Source organism: Tiliqua scincoides, chromosome 2 (assembly GCF_035046505.1).
Source record: "Tiliqua scincoides isolate rTilSci1 chromosome 2, rTilSci1.hap2, whole genome shotgun sequence".
In the NCBI taxonomy this organism is placed as follows: Eukaryota; Metazoa; Chordata; class Lepidosauria; order Squamata; family Scincidae; genus Tiliqua; species Tiliqua scincoides.
The window spans coordinates 79,161,284-79,183,025 of NC_089822.1; the positions used below are offsets into that span (position 1 = coordinate 79,161,284).

The 21,742-nt window shown below is 40.4% G+C and overlaps 1 protein-coding gene across 1 annotated transcript in view; it reads right to left on the reverse strand.

Annotated features, from left to right (window-relative positions):
* Nucleotides 1-1,078: 1,078 nt before the first annotated feature.
* BNC2 (basonuclin zinc finger protein 2) overlaps nucleotides 1,079-21,742 on the reverse strand; it is a 457,344-nt gene continuing 436,680 nt past the window's right edge. The window contains exon 6 of the mRNA XM_066616198.1: nucleotides 1,079-2,319. Coding sequence (XP_066472295.1) covers nucleotides 1,656-2,319 — 664 coding nt within the window. The 3' untranslated portion in view covers nucleotides 1,079-1,655. The remainder of the gene's footprint in view (nucleotides 2,320-21,742) is intronic.

A 21,742-nucleotide genomic window follows, 5' to 3' on the forward strand; every position in this document is an offset into this window, starting at 1 on the left:
TAACACTTTTTCAGTGCACAGCAGACAACTTTGCAGAGGTCGGAACTGTTTTTCTTTTAACACAACTACAGCCCAAGTCTTCAGTAGAGAACACAATGCATTTCAGGAATGTATTCCAACCTTTAAGAACAGAGGCTCTAACTAAACAATAGGACAGATGTATGGCTCTTGCCAGCACTTCCGACATGCCTTTCCTCCATCACCTTTAGAAAAATAAACACATGATATGTTGTTAACGTGTTCAGTATTTTCACACTTCCTGTGAATGGTAACCAACAAAAGGGAGCTGAGGTTGGGAAATGTTGACTGTTATGACATCACATTACATGTTACTCTCCCACATGTTACCAAGGAGGACACCTATAATGTTTAGTGAAAACTTCAGATACCTGTTGCCTTAAGAACCCATGCTCTCTTTCTTTCTGTGACACCATGTAATTCTGCTCTCATTTTTAGAAAAGTTGTAAATTTGGTTTGTGGATCTAATAATATTTAGAACTTGAGAAGCACATTCCTGTATATTCTTTCCTTGCTTCCAAATTCCTAGGAATTTTCTTTTTCCTGGCAACCACAATCTTGGCTGGTTATGGTCGCTGATTATATTTTGGTTACTGAAAACTTGTGCAAAGTTGGCATTGTTGTATTAACACTTTTTGTTCATCATTTTTGCTCCATACTGACCAGACCACTTCTAACAAAGTGTATTTTTCTTAATTAATAAGACACTGAAAGTATGGCAATACTTTTAAGGGATAAAAAGGGCATGGATATTATTACACATCCCCATATTGTGTAAGAAAAAAGTGCATGACTGGATTTATGTAACAGGAAAGAGACCAAAAAATAAAAATAAAAATTTAAAAACCCAAAACGGTATCGGATCAGGTGCTCTAAAGCATGCCAGCACCTCCTCTTTATGCATCTCTAGCAGGTAGTTAAAAAACAAGACCTTGTGTTTTCTTTTTTTCTTTAAAAAAAATGTGCATTGAAGCTAATATAAATGAATAGAGCTAGCCAGCAAACTATTTTTTTTCTGCTTATCTAACAGCTGGATGTAAATGTAAAAACCCCCCTAAAACAAAAACAAAAAAAGGTCAACCACCATCAATACAATTGTTTTACATCATGGGCCCTTCAAGGCTCAATATATACAAGTGTAACAGCCATGCGAAGTTGACAAAGGTTTAAGATACATAAAGACAACGGAAGTTGTTCTTTTCTCTCTCTCTCTCCCTCTCTCGCTGGAGTGCTTTGTTTCCTTGGGTTTTTTTTCTCTTTTCTTTCCTTGTGGACAACAGTCATGGGCAGAAGAAACCATTTCTTTGGAGATGACCACGTATTTTATAACAAAAGTAGGGCTTGAAAATGCAAGTTTGTTCATGTTTTTTTTTCATTTTCTTTTTTTTTTAGCAGTGGAAAGTTTATCCCAGGTTAAACATACTACCCCAACCCACATAAAATAAAAACCGTAACAAAACAAAACAAAAAAATAGAAAAAAAAAGCACCTGGTGTTTTTTCTGTTTTGTTAAAAAAAGAAAAAAAAGATATATATTTATATTTATATTTTTATATTTTTATATAAGAGTCTGTAAATGTCAGTTCAAAGAAGTACAGCCACCTGTGAGAGTTGGCCTTGACCATGTCCCTCTTTGAACTAGTCTAGTGAAGCAAAGGGAATGTTTTTATGCAGGTTAGGGTTCTGACTGTGCCGGTTCCGGCTGCGGACAGAGGAGAACATCATGTTGCATCCAGGGATTTTGCACTTGTGCATTTCTCGTAAGTGGACAGTCTTGTAATGCACCCTGAGAGTCCCCTTGTTGCTGTACATTTTGTGGCAAATGTTACACATGATCCCCCCGTTGTTCATGGAAACATTGTTAAGTAGAAGGGATCCTGACACTTCGGAACCCATGCCAACCCCTAAGGCTGGGGCATCAGCTTTGTGTGATGATGATTCCTCACTGTCACTTGCCCCATCAACATCATCGAGAAGAATCCCTTCATCGCTCCCTGCATCGGACTCTCTGGAGGAATGGATGCTACTGCTTGACTGGATACTGGAGGTGGTGCTCAGGTCTAGCACCATGTATTCTTCGGACATGCCCCTTCCATACCCATTCAGATGGGAATCCTCAGTACCTGCAGGGGAGGATGTATCTTCCCTTATATCAAGCCCCAAATGGTGTGGGGTGCCATAGATCTTCATCAAAAATTCATCACGGAGGTCCTTGCTAAGTGAGGGCTGAGAAGTATCTAGTCCCATGTCATCCAGTTCTTTGGTCAACAGTTTACGGTGCAGATTTATGTTAGCACTATGTCTGGGAAAGAGAGAGGGTAGGGGATGGGGAGGAAGAAAGCATACAGTACAGCTGATTACATTTATAGTCCAAAACTTATCAATGAAATTAATTTCATAATGAATAGTTTTCTTACAGTCATAATACTGCTGCCCCTTGTCTTGGAAATCCAATCATTACTATATGGACACTGAAGTTCTTACAAATGCAAAGCAAAGTGCCCTCTACCCACAAATCCAAACTCATTCATGTTACTTTCAAATAGCTCTGTACATTGTTAATCTTAAGAACAGCCCTTGGGTTTGGGGTTACACAACATATAACAGGCTAACCCAGAACATGGTTTTTTAAAAAAATCAACAGGTTACTGCTGCTGTTCTTTCCAAAAGCACACTGTTTTATGAATCTAAGGCAGGAGGGAGAAAATCATTGGAGGCTCTCCAAATGCACAACTTTGGACCCATTAATAGTCTGGGATCCTTACTGAACAGATCATGCGGAGACTAGTGGAAGGCAAAGGGTAACCAGAATGGTTTTAAGAATATAGATTGGGTTAACCCTCATCTTGGTAACATAAAAAATACTCACATGGAGTGTTTCTGGGGAAGACAATTTTAAATGGAACAAAACAGCAACATAACTGAATGGAAACAGAAGAGGCCTTTGCAACTGATCCAGCAGACTATCATAAATTTTAAATGGGTGCTTTATAAACTACTGGCGGCTTCAATCTGTCGTGCAAGGGCTTAAGAAATTCTGCTGGTGTAGCTCTTTGTTTACAAGAATTACAAACCAAATTGGGGGTTACACCAGTCACTGAGGAAAAACAGTCAACGCTTAGTTGCTACTGAAATGTGGCTGCTGAAGAGTTTTTGTAAAATTAGCTGTGCACAACTGAGTGATACGGCATTGCTAAAGCCTGAGACAAGTCCTAGTGGCACAAACACCAACTGCATCAGTGGCCTTATTTAAAGTACATTGAATTCTTGTCCCACAATCTATAGGATTGGGGCAGACAACAATACATTAAAAAGAAAATATAAAATTGAACAAAAATATATTTAAACAAAATTCAAAACCTTTCAATTTGTATTACTTAAATGTCTTAACTTTTTAGTCTTAGATTATCTGTCATCAGCCATAGGTTACTTGTCTGCAAACCACAAAAAAATTTAGGTCAGTGGTTCAGGACATCTAAATTGGGCACAGCATGCTATGCTTATGTATTTTCCTACTTGTATGGCTATAGGTTTTTCAAGGGGAGAAGCATCCCCCTGTTGCAAAATGCTCAACAACAGTGCATAGAGAGCACTGCTGCTGGGCCAGTTTGAGCTGGCAGCTTCAAAGTTCTGCTGCTATGGGCTCTGGGATACATCAGCCTTGGCAAATCAGCTGCAGGGATGTATTGTGTGTGGAGACAGAGAGGGCAGGGAAGTTTTAGGGAGAATCAAGGGAAGATAAGGGGTGTTTCATGGAAAGGAGGGGTTGGATTTTGGCAGTAGTGACTTGCACCAGGATCCTATTCCTGAAACCCTGCTTTGCAACACCCCCGGCTCTCCTCAGACTTATGCCAGCAAAATGGCTGGCCTAGGCCCAATAAGACCCATAGATATAGAGGCAGCCGTCCAATTGCCCTCTTCCCACCATAGCATGCAGTGTGTGCCTTTTGGCACAGCGGCATGTTATAGCATGGTGGGGGATAGGATTAAGCTACATAACCTTGAAGATAGAAATTGGAAGCGTTACCAGGTATTTAGTATCTTGCCAGCCATGGGAGGTGGGATCCCACTACATGCCAACCCCAGGGACACAAAGACACAGCCAGTGTGGACTGTGGCATGTTTCCTCAAACTCAGCTCTGGCTTAGAGCCACCGTATAGGACATATCTGAGGAACGTATTGCACACTCACATAAAGCAAATATAGAGCTGCTTCTTGGTAAAGTCATTTACCAATGAAGAGGAAAAACTAATTTCTCAAAATTAAAAAGAAGATACCCAATTATATCTGGACTCAATCCACATATAATTTTGCAAATGCATTCCAACCCAAGACAGTAGCTAGGATGCACCTTCCCAAACTCATCAGATGTGGATGGAAATGCATTCCCGCTTCCCATCCATTCCTTATAGTTCAATCAGGGGTTATGCTGGATGCCTGACATTAGAACATGCACTGTGAGGCAGATGCACACCTGGCCGTAATCTGTGAGCAGTTCCTGATCCAGCAAAACCAACTGCTTCGGCACAGGGCTTTCCCTTGCTGGATCGAGGTAGCTAAACATAAGAAATCTAAGATGATAAAATTAGACTCCTCTATGTTATTTGAATGTTGGCTGTTCAATATAATATATTCACCAAGAGCATATCTCTCAACCAGCTGGGGTCCCAAATGTAGCAGTGTGCATCATATTAGGAAAAAGATGTAAAATAATGTACAGTTAATTTTCCATGTTGATTTACATAATTCATCATATCCTGTCATAACTAATTCACCTTATTAAATAAAGTAAACTAGGATATCCACCTACTCTTCTTTGAGGGAAGGCAGGTGGCTGTTCTTTGTTAAAGATTGTACTGATAACTGAAGATAAATTTGGGTCCCAAATGGCATCTCTCCTTATGGAGAAGAGATACTGAGAGATATGTCTGGGGGGGTGAGGGGTGGCGAACTGAAACATGTCTTGTTCACTGATTCCCACAGGGACAACAGGTTTGTTGCACCATAGGTTTTTAGTAAGCACAGACAAGTGTGTCATACATATCCCCCACACTACACTTATGAAGGCTGAGCTTACCTTGTGATAAGATCAGCTTTCTAATCTTTTGCTAAATCGAGATCACAAAAGAAAGAGAGAGAAAGAGAGAGAGAAAGAAAGAAAGAGATAGAGAGAAAGAGACAGAGAGAAAGAGAAAGAGAACAAATTCACATTCCAATCCAGTCACATCTGGCTTTAAAAAAAGAAAAGAGAATCTTAAAACAATAAAATACAGCTAAAAATGCTTTGGCCATGAGATCATTTTCTGTCACCCATCATCTCACTTACACTGTTGTCCTGATGGTTACCGGACCAACCGCACAATCGAAAATCATAAATCAAATCAGACGAAGGCAAATTCACATCATCCACAGATTTGTTCTGAACAGATGCATGCAGTGTGCACATACGTGAATGATAAATAAACAGAAGTAGGCTTTCCAGTCATAAGGCAGAATTATTTCTTGCCCATTCTGGTGTCAGATGGCGAATGACTCAATGGGAAAGTCACTAAGCAAAGTACAGGAAGCATTTTACTGCGAACGTCTACAAGTTGAACTGCCGTTGAGTTGTCAGTTCCTGCGCATGTGAAATAACAGTGTTGAGCTCCATGCTGTAGCAAGTGACACTGGGAAATTACAACTATGGAATTTTATTTTGACTGTACTTTATATTGATTTCATTAACTATGTTTTACTGAGGTGGTAAACCACACTGCCTCCTTTTTTGGTAAGGGGAATCGCGGGATACAAATCTTTTAAAATAAATGAATAAATAAACCATGAAACTGTGCTTTCCTAATTGAAGCACACAAACAAGAGCAGAGGAATGCTGGCTGTTTTAATTGTTATGGCACAGAAATTGCAAGCAGAAGTTTGATATGCCAGTTCAGCAATTTGCCACTCCAAGCCTTCATAGTAGCTTGGTGAAAACTGCCTGAGAAAGATAAAACAGGCATTGCAGAACTTCTTGTTTGTTATTGTCATTCTGCCCCCCTCTCTGAGGACCTCAGACTGTGGTAGCTCACTATTAGGATTATCTAGTAACTAGCCTAGTACCTAGTCAGGAACTATAAGCCAGGAACACGTATGGACATGGCAGTAGAAAATGCCTACCCATGGTTCTTCTACCCAGTTCTTCCCTTGCACCCCATCTGCTTGCACACAGACAAGCTTGCCTGTTTAAAAGCTCCATGTATGCCTTCTACTGCATTTAGCATTAACATGCCAGCAATCAATGGCCTGCTTTGGCCATTAGTTTGGTCAAGCAGAAATCCAAATATGCCACATACAGAGAGGGCTGATGGGCGAGAGGACCGGAAGATGCTAGGTGGTAGATGCCATCGCTGCCTCATCTCTTGGTGCATGTGAGAATGTACAGCAATGTGCACATTCTCTGGGACACAACCAGAGATAGTTTAGTCTGGAAGAGTGTGATTTGCCTATGAGCCAACGGTTATCCAGAGAACTCTGCAGGTGAGTGGGCTTTTGTACCCCAGTTTCCTGCATCCAAAAGCACCATTCAAAAGTTCCACACTAACTTTCATGCAACAGCACTGAAAGTGGCTATCACATTGCTGTTTGTGATATGAAATACGCCTAGCTTTACCTTCTTTTGGGGTTTTCCCATGTCCCACTAAAATACATTGTGACTACTGTTTGTGTACATGAGTGTAGTTTCCTCACACAATATAACTCTTTGGCATGCTGCTAGTGAACACCTAGACATGTAGCGCAAATAAAATCAAAACTTACTGAATGTTACATACAAGGACATATTAATCTTGTCTTTATGGAAACACCCATTCTCCCCTCCGAGGAGAAAGTACTTTCCTGATGATGACTTGTTAAAAGATGCAGTCAGTTTTGGCTATCAATAGAAAGTGATGCCATACCCATTCACTTATCATTTATAGCAGTTGCTATCGGTAATCTAATTAAACTATGTACCAGTCCTTAATATCTGTCAGGCAAACGATGTGCAGAAATGTGTGGACCAGTTCTGGCACTCCCATCGGCAAGGTCCCTTTTCCGCTGTCAGCAGTACCATTGGCTTCTCCTAATATAATTATATTGACTTTTACTCAATTAAGTGCCATTCCTAGCTTTAAAAAAAAACTTGCTTTATCAATTGATTCAGGTGTAATGCAATAATAAAGATGAACTCATTGCAGTGCATTAGCTCTGCTGTTCATAACTTCTGAACATGGGTTCATTCATAGTAGTCGATTTCCATTATGCAACCACAGTTCAAAAGCATTGATTCTGTTACATTCATTTCTTAATCTATATCACTCGTGTTGAAAAATCCTCCTCAACATCACACACAAACAAAAATCTAACCAGATATATTATGGGGGGGGGGGGGAAACTAGCATTCATTGGGTTTCTGTGGTTTTTAGATTTTCAGATTAATGCTGAAACCATAGAGTTTAAAGATCCACTAGGACTAGGAATGCTGTATAGAAATGTAGACAACTGTTTGGGTAGCTGGGTATGATTTAGAAACAGACAGTAAATCTGCGTTGGGTGAAAACAGACATGAGACGGAACACAGATGAAGTGCTTGCCTGTTTAAATGCTTCATGTATGCCTTTTTGTGTCTGGCATTAACACACCAGCAAACAATGGCCTGGTTTGGTCAAGTGCTAATCCTAATCCATCTAATCTTAATCCATCACAGAAATGGGCCACTGCACATAACTGGATTTAAGTGTGCCAGGAATGCTAGCAAGAGTAAGTGCTTCACCTGTGGTCCATGCCGCATCTCTTTCAGTCCTAAAATGGGCCAGATATTTTTATCCTTATTTCAGTGAATGTGTGACACTAGTGTTCCTGAAACTTAGCTAGCCTTGGCTAGTCTCACCGAAATTTTGCTTCATACAAATGTCTCACAGCCCAATCTTATGCATGTCTGCTCAGAAGTAAGTTCCATTAGAGTCAATGGGGCTTACTCCCAGGAAAGTGTGGAAAGGATTGGGCTGTTAGATATTTTGCCTGAGGAGAGACAAAACTCTATGGGTTTACAGAAACATTACAATTGCTTTAAGACATGTTATTGGTCTTATGAAAACTTTTTTGGCTTCCTTGAAAAGCTCTCAGATGTTCCTCTTGAACTCCCCCACAAAGTTTGCTTTGAATTTACTTTTAAGCAAAAGTTTGGGTGGCAACACAATGCATTTCTTCTTCATACAGTGAAAAGCACATACTTGGCAAGTTCAGTCTTTAAATATATTTTAAGGATTTCCTTCAACTTCACTATTTAAGCTGGATGAAAACTTGCCTTCTGTCAGAGGTTTGTCAGAATACCATTTAATAGGGACAAGTCAGTGTGGATTTTTTTTTATTCTTTGCCCATTAGATGATGCCATTTTTCAAAATCCTCTTAAGAGCCTATTTTTCCTCTACGCCTAGATCAAGATACTTGCTGCATGTTAGCTGACAGCTGCCCATGGTAGTGCCTCCCTGAGTGTCACCAAATTTTCTGCGCTCTCTCCTGCAATATCCTTTAAGTCTGTTACTCATAACCACTGTTACTCATTCTACAGTCCCACCACAATAAACTAATAATTTATTTTCTTAAATCACTGATGCTATAATTTCTGGAATGAGGTAATATTTATTGAAACTTCAGAGAACTTTCAAAAAAGTTTGATATTAAATTTTAAGAGCAATTTTTAATATCAGTTTTTAAAAAGAAAAATCAGCTAATGCAGTAGTTCTCAAACTTTTTAGAGGCCCTAGAGGCAGCTGCCTGATTCATAAATGCCAAGGGGTATGACTATAATGGTGACAGGGCAGCAGTGCTCCCCCCCCCCCCGTAGCAGCTCATTTAACCCTTGATGCACATAGCCAAATCAGCCCTGTTAGTTTCACAAACCACAAAAAATTGGGTTAAGACCCAGTGGTGGGTCCCAGAACCACAGTTTGAGAACAGCTGAGCTAATGTTTTACAGAGCAATCTTATGCTTGTTTACTTGACAGCAATGCTTGCTGTTTTTTCATTGGGATTTAGTCCTGTGTAAATATGTATAGGAAGGCAATCTGAGCAGATTAATTAGTAAATGAAACTTAAGGGCAATTTGTTCAGGGGTTGTTGTTTTTTTCCTTTTTTTGAGTAACACGATACAGTGTAGAGTACATATGGAAAGGAAAATGCACCAAGCAGACCTATCCCTGCCAGTGATACATTCAGAAGCTTCCCACCCCCTCCTTCCAGCCATCTGCAGCAACAAATGCTGATCAGGGGAGAAGACGCTTCCCATTATTACTGTCCTGGAACTTTCCTGGGTGTCTTCCAGGGAGTTATCTCTTCTTGCGTACAGTGTTCATTGCTGCAGGTACATGCTGAACATGAGCAGGGCAGGGTTTCACAAATGCATCGTTGGGGAGGGGTGAGGGTTGCTGGCATGCTTTCCCTGTTCCCCCCTCCCACATACAGCCTAAATTCATGACTGTCTTAAAGCTCATGGATGCAACACTTTACCAGATTGACTGTTGCCAACGGGTGCAAGAACAACCAAAGTACCATTGAATGAACTGTGGCTGGATACAAACAGGAGATGAACATATCCAGTCAGGATGTGCACTGGTTTTAAGGATGTGTTACCAAGTGAATGACTGTACACCAAGTAAGTTATAAAACATAAATGTTCATTAACTTTTTTACTTTAGAACAATCATGCTTGAAATGTGTTGGGAAAGAGTTGTGATTCATCACTTATGTTTATGATGGGTTTAACAAGAGATATGTTGTTAAACCCATCTATGATGGGTTTAACAACAACAAATCTAAACCTGATGAAATAATTTATATATCAAGACAGTAACAAATCCCCAACTCGCCTAGCACCATCACCCTAAGAACTGCTGATATGTGGTATTATAGAGGCCAAGCAGTCCTATCAATGCTAGATACTCTGCCACAAATGTTTAGAAGGGAACGTGAATGTGTGAGACCAGAAGTGGGTTAGCAAACAGTTTGCAAAAGCCCTATTAAGTCAACCCAATAGCCTTTCCTTCTTTGCCAGCACTGCCCAGCTCATTCCACCTAACTATATGTGTTTTAGTGTTGGTACCTCATCAGGCAAAGTACCAGGAGGCAATGTATATAGACACAAAGTAGCTTAACCTCTTCTGAAGGAAGTATGGAAATAGTAGCTCTGTGAAATAGCTAGGGAATCTTGACTAGAGTGTTGCCAGTATCATCACAAAACTCCTTAGAGGAAACCATGGCAGATAAAATTTGTTAAATATATAGTTAAATGCATGTTTAGTGTCACTGGGGCAGGCCAATCCTATCCCCTACCAGCCCATAGCAATGTCTCTGACCGAGTGCACACTGCATGCTGGGGGGACAGGACGGGGAAACAAGACAGCCTGGAAGAGGTAGAATCATTTTTACTTACCACCTGGCCTCCTCTGCAGGCCACCTGGCCTCCAATAGGTCTCCTCGGACCTATGCCAGCAACTTTAGTTGACGTAAGTCCAAGGAGGGTCGGGGGGGCATCAGGCCAACAAAAGGGTGATAGGATCCAGTGTGTGCTACTGCCAATGAGATACACTCCTCCATTACTGGTCCAGCCTGGTCCATACCCTGAACCATTCACAATCCTCCCCGAACTTTCCCTGCCATCAACCTACCTCTTCTGGTGTGGGTCTGCTGGCCTCCTATTGCTGGCATGGGGCTTCCCTGCTCCCACACTATTGTGAATGAGCCTCCCACTGTTGGAGCAACTCACATGATTGCAGACAAAGACTTATGCTAACAGATCATGAGATCTGAGTGTAAGGCCACCAAAGGATTGGGCCATAAGTCTACTACACAGCGTCTAGGGAATCTGTTGAGCACAGCTCGATTATCTGGAATACCAACAATCACAGATGAATCATGTTAAAGTCCAAAAATAGATGTATATATCCCCAGTTCTTGGACATACAATGACATACTTCAAAAAGTATGTGTTTGAAGGCTGACAATTACATTTAGGTGACTGTCAGCATTCAATGGTATATCTGAGTTTGCAGACATTTACACAATTTATCTGGGCTTCTAAACATGAAAATATGTCAAATACCACCAGATTTCAGACATGTGCTGTAACACACACACACACACACACACACACACACACACACACACAGTCACAGACACACACAGAGCAGTTCATATATAAACTGGGACTTTGTTAGATAGGTACCTTGTCTCATTGATTGTTGCCACCTAAAAAAAAGCATATATTCCCTAGGAAATCTCCTCCCCTTTCCTGATATATAAACTACAAGTCACAATAATAATTTTCCTTTCTTTCAGACAGCCACAGTCCCTTAACCTGGGTACAGCTCTTCTCCAGAGGAGAAAAGAGCAGACTACCCTTGGAAGTGAGTGTTCATTCCACCGAGAAGGGTTTTTTCTGGGAAAATAAAAGCCTAGGCAGTTTTGTACTTTACACAAAAGCTCCTTCTAAGCAAACTCTTTCCATGCTTTTCATGCATCACATAATGTGTGAAAGGGGAGCTCTGGCATCTTTCTGTATGGATGCACAGAACCAGTACCCAGAGATCATACGCTAATCACTATGCAGTGGTTCTCAAACTTTTAACACCAAGACCCACTTTGTTGAATGAGAATCTGTCAGGACCCACCGGAAATGATGTCATGACCAGAAATGACATAATCAAGCAGGAAAGTTTTTATCAATCCTAGGCTGCAATCCTGCCCACACTTACCTAGGAGTAAGCCCCATTGACTATTATTAGTAAAAGCATATATATAGTAGCCTGTTAAAAGTACAGAGCTGTAACATTTCCCCAGATGCAGTCACATACCATGGTAGCGTCAAGTCTAATATATTAAAAATAAAATATTGAAATGAATGGGGACCCACCTGAAATTGGCTCGCGACCCACCTAGTGGGTCCTGACCCACAGTTTGAGAAACACTGCACTATAGCAAACATGCATAAGTCAATTCAACACTCACACTTCTTTATTACATTGGAAGTGTTTCTTACCCAAGGTAAAATGCAAGCAGAGTCACAGCACTGTTACGCAGAAGGCTTTAGGGCAGTGGAACAGAGTCATAAAATGCTGTTGGTAGCTATTTTGTGAGTGCTGCTGATAGAAGGGGCAGTGCTGCAACTGCAGCAACAGACCCCTTTGTGCCCGCAAGACCAGGTAAGACTGCAGTGGGGATGGGGTTGTAACTGGACGAAGCGGAAGTGGGAGGGGTGGATCTGGTGGCAGTGGCATACACCGGATCCTATCCCCTCTTTTAACAACCTCCCCTCCCTTGTCAATTGGTCTTGAGCCCATGAAAGAGCTGGCGCAGGTCCAAGGAGACCCACTGACAAAAGGAAAGCTTATGGAAGAGCAAGGGGAAATAATTCCTCTTTTCCCGCTGAAGCCACCTGATCTACCCCCCCTCCCACAGGATATAGCATCTGCTTTTTTGGTGAGGATGCATTGGGAGGAGGATAGGATGGGCTCTCAGAGAAAGAAGTCAAGGAGAAAAATGGTAGCCTGTACTGTAGCAGATACAGAAAAAAGTTCTAGAAAAGCATTTCAACAGAACCTTCACCAAAATTTCTGGCAATTCTCTAAGCCAGCGGTGTCCAAAGTTTTTGGCAGGAGGGTCACATCATCTCTCTGACACTGTGTTGGGAGCCGGGGAAAAAAAGAATTGATTTACATTTAAAATTTGAATAAATTTACATAAATGAATATATTAAAAATGAACTTATATGAGCTATTGCAAGGCCTTCATTCATTCATGTAAGTTCATTTTTAATATATTCATTTATGTAAATTTATTCAAATTTTAACAGTCGCCCTCATGCTGAGAGCAGTTGCGTTGGACCAATGCAGGCTCCAGCAAGTCTACGGAGGGCCAGAGGCACATTGGAGACCTGGGGCTCCCTGAGGGCCGCATTGGGAGTCCTCGAGGGCTGCAAATGGCCCCAGGGCCGGGGTTTGGGCACCTCTGCTCTAAGCACTTGGGCAGCCTGATCCTATGATTCCCAGGGCTGCAGCCGAGCCAAAATGGTAACCGCTGCATCCAATGGGGCAGGGAAGCAGCGCCAGGTCTCCTTGGGGTAAGGGAACATTCCCTTATCCCATTTGGCAGACAGGCAGCCCCAATGGGTCCCCTTGGAACTGCACCCGCTATTAAGTGGGTGCAGAATCGAGGAAACCCATGTAGGGTTTCCCAGCCCAGGAGGGGGATTGGGATATGGCGGCAGAGCCTGCCACTGTCTCCGCCCCATCCTGGACCCGCTCTTTCCCTCCTTCTGCCATAGGAAGGCCTGCTGCCGGCCGGTGGCAGAACTTACCACCAGGAGCCCTTGCTGTTTGTCCTCTGGTGCTGTGGCCCTGCACTGACAGCCACTGGCGGTGCCACCAACTGCCCAGCGCTGGTGAAGCGCCAGTACCTCTGGCGTGAAAGTAGCGTAGCCCTGGCACCGCAGCCCATAAGATTGGGCTCTGTGGCCCCAATCCTATTGTGGCCTTGCACTACTGGAACCCTATCCCACCCCTTTTCTCTCTTTGGATGTACACCAGCTATATAGCTGGTCTGGGTCTGAGGCAACTTGGAGGTGGCCTCCTATAGAGGTAAGCAAACTATACTATTACTTACCGCTGGCAAGCCTCCTGATAGTCTCCCCGACCACTGGATGCAGCGCGTGCTCCACCAGTGCAGATGCATCAGTGTCAATGATGGGGCATAGGACTGGGCAGTTACTCTGTCTTTCTTTTTGGGTCCTTCAGTGACTTACTTAGATTTTCTTTCTAACTGTGCCTGCTGTAGGAACTTGAGCTCTATAACTGAATAGAACTTAAAAGGGATCGCACTGTGTTATATGGCCTATCTTCACTTCTAAAAATATTATTTTCCTTGCTTGCAAATAAAGGAGGGTTGAGAAAGTTCCACAGGGATGAAGTGCACCTTCCAGTATTACTGGAAGTGGTTTATGATTCTGTCTGAACCTATATAGAGAAAAAGAAAATCATCCCATTCTTTCCAAACAGAGAGGTGTGGTATTTTTGCCTTGGCATTTTTGTGCCCATATGCTTACTTTGGTCTGAAACTCAAAGCACATTTTAGCCAGCAGAAAGATAACCCTCTTTGCAGTTAAATGTAGCTAAAACCCATTGAATTCCATTGGTGTGCAATGCTTTGAGCAGGAAACATCTACTTTTTCAAACTTGTTCCAATACGCTACACCTACTTGTTTCCTTGAGCAGGGAACTCACCTACTTTCAGGGAGTGAAGCCCATAGCCAGAAGCTTTTAGGTCAGAGATTTTCAACTGCGGTAAATTCTTGCAGAACAGCCAGTAAAATAAACCTAATATATCTGAGAGCCCTATCCAACTTTCCAAAGCAGACAAAGCTGTGCCAATGGTGCATGTGTTGCATCCTGCCAGGGGGTGGGTCATGGAGGCCTCCTCGATGGAAGGGAATGTTAGTTCCCTTACGTCAAGGCTATGGTGTGGCTGCATCAGTGCTAGAAAGTTGGATAGGATTGGGCCCTAAGGTTATTTAATATAATTAGAACTAATAGCATGAAATGTAATTTATAAAATTGAAATGTAATTTACAAAATTTAAAAATACGAGTGTGTTGGTGGTTGCCAATTATCCCAGTGCCTTTCCACCCATTGGCCAGAACAATGAAAGGTGGGTGCAGGCTGACTTCTTACTGAGCAACTGGGTAGAATACTGCCTGCTGGTTTTTCCACATATGTCCACAAGGGCTACCATGTCACTTTTTAAAAATAAAAGCTGAACATTTAGGGAGTGGCCTCGGCTGTCCCCACAGGACCAAAAACCCCTCCCATGTCTACAGCCATGCATGATGTCCAAATCATAGCATCAGAACGAATGATCTAATTCCATGTTACATGTTTATGAAAACAGATAAGTCCGGGTGGTTGTTTAAATAAAAGTAATCTCTGTTTTCACCATTGTCTTTGAAAGTCCAATAAGCAGGTAATCTATCTGGGCTGCTGTTACACCCAACTGGTGAATATATTATTTTCCCATTTCCCATTGATTTTCTCAGTGTCGAAGTTGCTCTTTTAATTTCTTTTTACCTGCACTGATAAAAGTCACCCAAGCCAATTTCATAAATGGTCTGAAAAATACGTGTATCTTCTTCTTTTGCAGTGTGCAGCATCTGACTTTTCCCATAACTGTGATGCTTAATTGGAGTTCTTTTCATTGCTAACATTTCAGAACAGTGGTTGGAGGCAGAGTGCTGTGCTGCCCAGTGAACACGGATAATTTTACTCCAACAGCATGAGCAACATTGGTTTCTTAAGCTTTTATGAATTGCATAGAATCTGAGAAAATATTAACCTTTTATAGGAAGAAAATCCAAAAGGTAAAATACAGTTCAGCACCTATTAAAAAAAAGTAAAGAAGTGCTTATTAAATACAGGAAATAAAGGACAAGCAAATTCTTGCAAATTAAAGACGTGGAACCCAGTCATTACAATCCCTTTCAATATGAAACAAATCATTCACACCGGTCACGAAGACAGCTCCCTCTCCACTCAAATTATTCACTTGAAGATAAGCTCTCACCAAACTCTTTAGGGGTTTAACTAATTTACTGCACAGATACGGCACGTCTGTTGTAATAACAGGTAGGATGTATTGGGGTCGACCATTTATCAGAATTAGACTTCTTTTCTCAATTCACAGTGAATGATGCTGCCTACGCTGCTCCTCATTCTCAGAGCCTGCCATCCCCTTACGGCCCCTAATGTGGCAGGCAAACAAAATTGACAGTCTCATCTTGTCAACAAGGGGCGATTCTCCTGAGAAGCCACTTAACTTTGCAGAGGAAGCAATGTATTAATGTGCCTGTCCCAGGAATGTTAATCATCTTCAAGCTCCCTCTGACTTTGACATGAACAAAATCACCAAATTTGTTTACTAAATGAATCGTAATATGCTAATAAGAGAGCATGACATATATGGTAAAGCCAAACAGATGGTTTGTTTACTCCACTTTGCAACTTTATAAATGTTGTAACTTGGAAGATGTTAGCGAGAATTATTGGGTTGTTGGCAGGGGCGACTGAGCCTTTTGCATACCAAATACTGAGCCCGAGTGAAAGGAAACAATTCCTTATCACTAGGGAATTCACACAAACATTAATATTGATATGACATTTGGGAAGGCTGGTTTCAGTCCACCTGGGAGAGCGGATCCTCTGATTTTAACATGGAATAATTTGTTAGCAATGCCTTCCACTTGAGCACATTCTTTGGAAAAATAAAACCTGAGCACTCTGTACTTCTGAAAGACCTGGTAATTCAGTACATACCTGTTGAGGTGTTAAGTGAGATGGCTCTTACGGTGTGAACAGAATTACATTTTTCCAACAGCTGTGTGCGCTCGAAAGCATCAAGGTCAAGGCACACTCTTAATGTATTACTATTGTTGTTCGTTAAAGATCAAACGACATTACAAATGAGAAGCATAACCACTGGCGTAGTTGCCAGAGTTACTCAGTATTGGCCTAAGTTGAATTGCAACACTTCAACCTCACACTTTACCAGCTGCCTAGATGCAAGTTCACCGGGCAGCAAGTCTTACTATGAAATATTAAAAAAAAGAAGTCGTTAGGGCTCTTGCTTAACATCCAAGAAAATGTAAACAAACTTTGACCAACCCTTGCCAAATGAGCTTAGTATACAAATTAAATAAATAATATTTCTCAACCGTTTTTAAAATGATCATAGAATGCTGTGACTTAATTATGCCATCTTAATGATAGCTTGGTCCTTACAATTATCTAGGGTTTTTTATCCACACAGAAGAGCCTGTATACCAATACATACCTGTGGAACACGGTTGTTTTAATGGGTTTTGCATAGACTATTCATAAAAGGCAAAATTCCTTCTTGATAAATACTAATTTCCTATAATTAGCTGCTTGTATCATATTTTGAAGTCTTAAAAAATGAAATGTTCAATCCAAGCATAGTACTTATTTTTCTCATTAGAATGTTAAAGCAGCATTTTTCACTGCTTAGAAGATTCTCAGGACTAACAAGACAGTTTGTTTGTGTGTTTATTCAGAAGTACATTAGTTCAGGTGGGCTTACTCTGAGGAAAGTGTGCATTGGATTGCAACCTGGAGTCCGTAATACTAATGCCTCTCTAAACTTAATTATTTGAATTGGTCTATCCATATTCAACAATGGCATACCATACACTTTGTGATGTTGTATTGGTGGGTTGTTCCCCACAAAGCACCTGTGTTTGCCATGTCCACAACATATTTGTACAAAGTGGCCTATCTAGTTAGGAATACACTTTTTGAAATTAAGGCTTTGTGGAATGCACCTAAAAATCGGTGGTCATTCCACTGTGGGTGAATTTGCATTTCATTATAGGATATTTATTAACTTAGGGGCATGATTTTTGCACCATACATTGAATGGCTTTAAAATTTCAGGAGAAACTGGGAAGTCAGAAGTTCCTTACTTAAAGTTACATTGTCAAACAATACAAATATGTGAAGCAAAACTAGAGATCTAATTCCAAAAATTAGAAGGTGTTATCTATTGCATTCCTCTGTAATTTTTATTATTAATCCAAATTTGTAAGGAACTAACAAGTTGTCTTGAAGTGCTGTTGGATACTTTGATAATATTGCAAATACACTGGGCCAGTTAAAATGCTATCTGGACTTGTACAATGTTTCGGCTCTCTAATTATTGTCACTGTTAATCTCTCACATACAACACGCAAGTGCTCAAAACTCACTCACTGTCTAATAGTGCAATGCAATGTATGTAAGCCCCACTGAGCTCAATGGGACTTCCTTCCAGGTAAGTGTTACAGGACTATAGCCTTGGTCACATAATTTTTCTCATATCCTTAGTAATCGCCTAGCTGTGCTTCAATTGCCCACTACCATTGGTAATTTATACATACCGTCTCTAATCTTCAGTGCTCGAATCCTATGAAATTGTCCAATATTTACTGTTGCTATTGGTTATTAAATTTCAAAAGGTTTTTTTTTAAAAACCCATCCACTGGGATGAAGCAAAGGGGGAAGTATGAATTCAGCTTGCTTTCCAAGCATTACTTCAGAGCAAGAACTGTTAGCAACTGTCCCAGCCTGGCGCTTATATCTCATTTGAAACATCTACTCACTCCTGACCAACAAAGAAAATTTCAATAAAGTAGTTTTACTGGTTTAACAGCAGTGAGCTCCTGGGATTGTCAATGTGCTAAGGCTTTTCCAAGGAGAGAAGGAATCAGCAGCTGAAATATAATTAACCTTCCATTCTCAATGCAAAACTGCCACACACACAGGAGATCGGCAGTCTATTAGTGAAGTTATAACGGCCAACAGGCAGAAGGAAAATTGGTCAAAAGTTGGCGGCTGCTGTCATATTTTTAGAATTATGATTAATGACACTAATAATGCAGATGATTACTGATATGTGTATCTCCTGCAGTTTATCATATTGCACTGGCTGCCTACGTCCACAATAAACACAATGCTATCATTTACCTCTTTATTGAAGGCAATCCTTTCTCTTGTGAAGGAGCACACTCTAATTACTTTGTAATGTTTTATGTCTCAAGCATTTTGCAGCTCTGGATCCTGACAACTGCTTCATATCTACCATTGATTAATTACAGAATGTTTAATCAAAATTTAGAACCTAATGTTGTCATTTATGAGCACCATGCACTGCCAAAGTACTTAAGGTCTCATTCCAAGCACGAAGAGAGAGAGCTAGGTTCAAAATCAGTCCCACAAAGGCGCAAGGTGCCAAAGACTTTTACCTCAGGTATTTTGAGTTTATTAGTCCTTCCTTGGTTGGCTCCTTTTTTAATTACCTATTGAACCCAACAGGCAAGTTCTCATTGACATCAGTGTGTTTTGGAAAAGACATGGTAAATGGAGGGTTATCCTTTCCAGTTCCTAAAGAGCAGACATCTGTGCTCCTATTTTTTATTTATTTATTTATTTTATTTTAAATTGCACTCATTCCTTCCTGCTTTTTTGGGGGTGGGGTGGGGTAGCCCCACAACATAAGCTCAGGCTTCTCTCCGGGCAAAAGCCTTTGCAGATGACAGCACAGTTTGGAAGCAGTTAAACAAGTAGGGGAAAAAATTGCAGGGACAAATACATAAGTTTTTTTTAATGTGGATTTTTATGGCACTGTCATACAACCATTCACCGTTGAAGTTAAGTGTTTTTTTAATACCCTTACTGAACTGCTGAAATGGATGCTAATATAGCTTGGAGTGCTAATGTCAAGTCCTGGTAATAAAAAAGACAGACTGCTGAATGAAATAATTTCAAGTAAAAAAAATAGAACAAAAGTGCTCTCGCTCTCCACTTTTATTGAATTGGGACTGACTGAGCCAATTGCTTTAGAAGTCTGTAAAACACAATTACTAGTGAGTCGAGTGACCCAGCTGTGCCCCCTTTGTGACGGAATAGTCTAAAAAGACTGTAGAATTAGCGTCGCTTCCATATCTGGCTTTCAGGCCTCAGAAGTTCCCGAGCATAGAGGTGTTGTCCTCTCTCCCAACATGTGGATCTTTTCTCATGAAATCCCTCTACCTCGTTGTGTGATAGCTGTGGTATTTTAGGCTACGATCCTAAGCACACTTACCAGGGAGTAACCTGCATTAAACAAAATGGGACTTACTTCTGAGTAAACATGTATAGGATTGTACTATCCATCATACATCAAAGGCCTGACTACTTGAGCCTGACTAAACTGTGATTCGCCTACTTATAAAAGTAGATCAGTAGCTGTCAATATAAACATGGATTAACAAACTTCTGGGTTATTTATTTTTCTAACCATGAATACTCAGTGAATTAATTTAGATGTACAGTCATAAAAAACTAACTGTCCTTTGGTTTATAAAGTATTTTCAATCAAGACTATCTCACATTTAGCTATGAAGCTAAAGATTGAACAGCTTAATGAGAGAAAAGGTTAATGAGAGAAAAATGCTGAACTAGAGAGAAGTTAATAAATAAATAAGGAACTTCACAAAGTACAAACATTAAGGCCTACTATTGCTTCCCATAATAAATTCACAATTCTTGTTGGAAATCATATAGTTTGACATGGAGGCTGACATTTGGAAAGATTAATGACATAGATGCAAAATTTTGCATGAATGAATCTCCACCTCTCTCTTTTGCAGAAACAGATACCTGTTTGTAATAAAAATCTATGGATTATGTTTTTATGACAGTGTATGTTTTGGAAAATTGAAAATGTTTTTTTGCTTTCCTCTCTGTATTTGTGGCCAAGTCTCATATGGGGCAAAGCGTAAATTAAAACAGTTAAGCTTTTTCCATAATAAAGCAGAGGCTTTTAAAATGATACTAAATTTCTTAAAGGACAAACTGAAATGTGAAATGAATTCTCATTGTAACTTCTTTGCTCCTCAATGTCTTTTTTTAAACTACACAAGTAGGAAGCTAAGAATACTTGTATACAGGTTTCTTCTCCTACAGAAAACAAGAGAAGTTGGTTTCAAACCTCACAAAAATACCCACCACTGAAGTGTCCACATACCTATTACTATCCTCAGCTACAAATCCACAACACAGAATACTTTTGGAGTTAGTATAGTGCTATCTAATAATCTCATTTTAACAGGGTACTAAGTACGATAGCACACTTCACTAAATGGTAAATTGCCAGGTAAATATTGAGTTTCTAATAGCTTGCATAGCTGGCCTTAACAGCTAATTTTCTGAAAGAAGATTTAAGACTGATGAAGCTGCAGAGCTCAAAATCAAGAGGAAGGCACTTCTTGAGAGCTGCTTCTGGAAAAACCACATAATGGCCATATGGTTCAGTCATACAAGTAATTCTCATCTGTAATAATGAGCGTGAAACACATGAATCCTTGTAAAGATTTCTTTCATGCATGGCTTTGTTTAACAGGTGCTTTTAATCTGTCTCTTATCTCTGCTGACTGCCCTAATCTTTATGGGATAGCATATATTTAGACCCAGCAAAAACTCCTCTTTAAAACAAAAACAAAAAAACAAAACCCACCCCTTTCTTTCTTCTTCTTCTGCATCAGCATGTATGGCCTTCATTATTTCTCAAGAAAGGCACCTGCAACTCTCTGAGAAAAGCAATTAACTCCATGCTTTAGTTTAACTTTTCTGCAATATCAATTTATTTGACAGGATTGCATTGTTTTAAAATTGCCTGGTTACGGTTAAATCCCATCTAGTTGTGAATTTAGATACTCTTCTAACACAGAAAACAAGTACTGAACAATCAGCTTTTCTATCAGCTTCATTATTTCTCTGCATACCTTTGTGAAGACCATTGATTTTTAGACAACTTAAAAACTCCAAAAATTTTCTTTTCAATAAGGCTATCTGTTGCCTTTAAAGTGATAGTGTTTTCTATCTCATTTGATACTTTTAAATGCTGTTAATGGTGTTGGTTAAAAAAAAGTAGCTGGAAAATGGTTTGCAAATGGGCTGCTCTGTAATCAAGAGAGTTTCAAGAGTAACACCTGGGAGTCATCTGAGGTGATCTTGTTCAACCAAAAACTCCTTTATCCAATTTGAAGAGACATTTGTCACTGGGTAAAAAACTTTGCACTTTGTTTATTTTTTGTCAGTCATTGGAAACTTCTGGTCTTGTTGGGATGCTGTA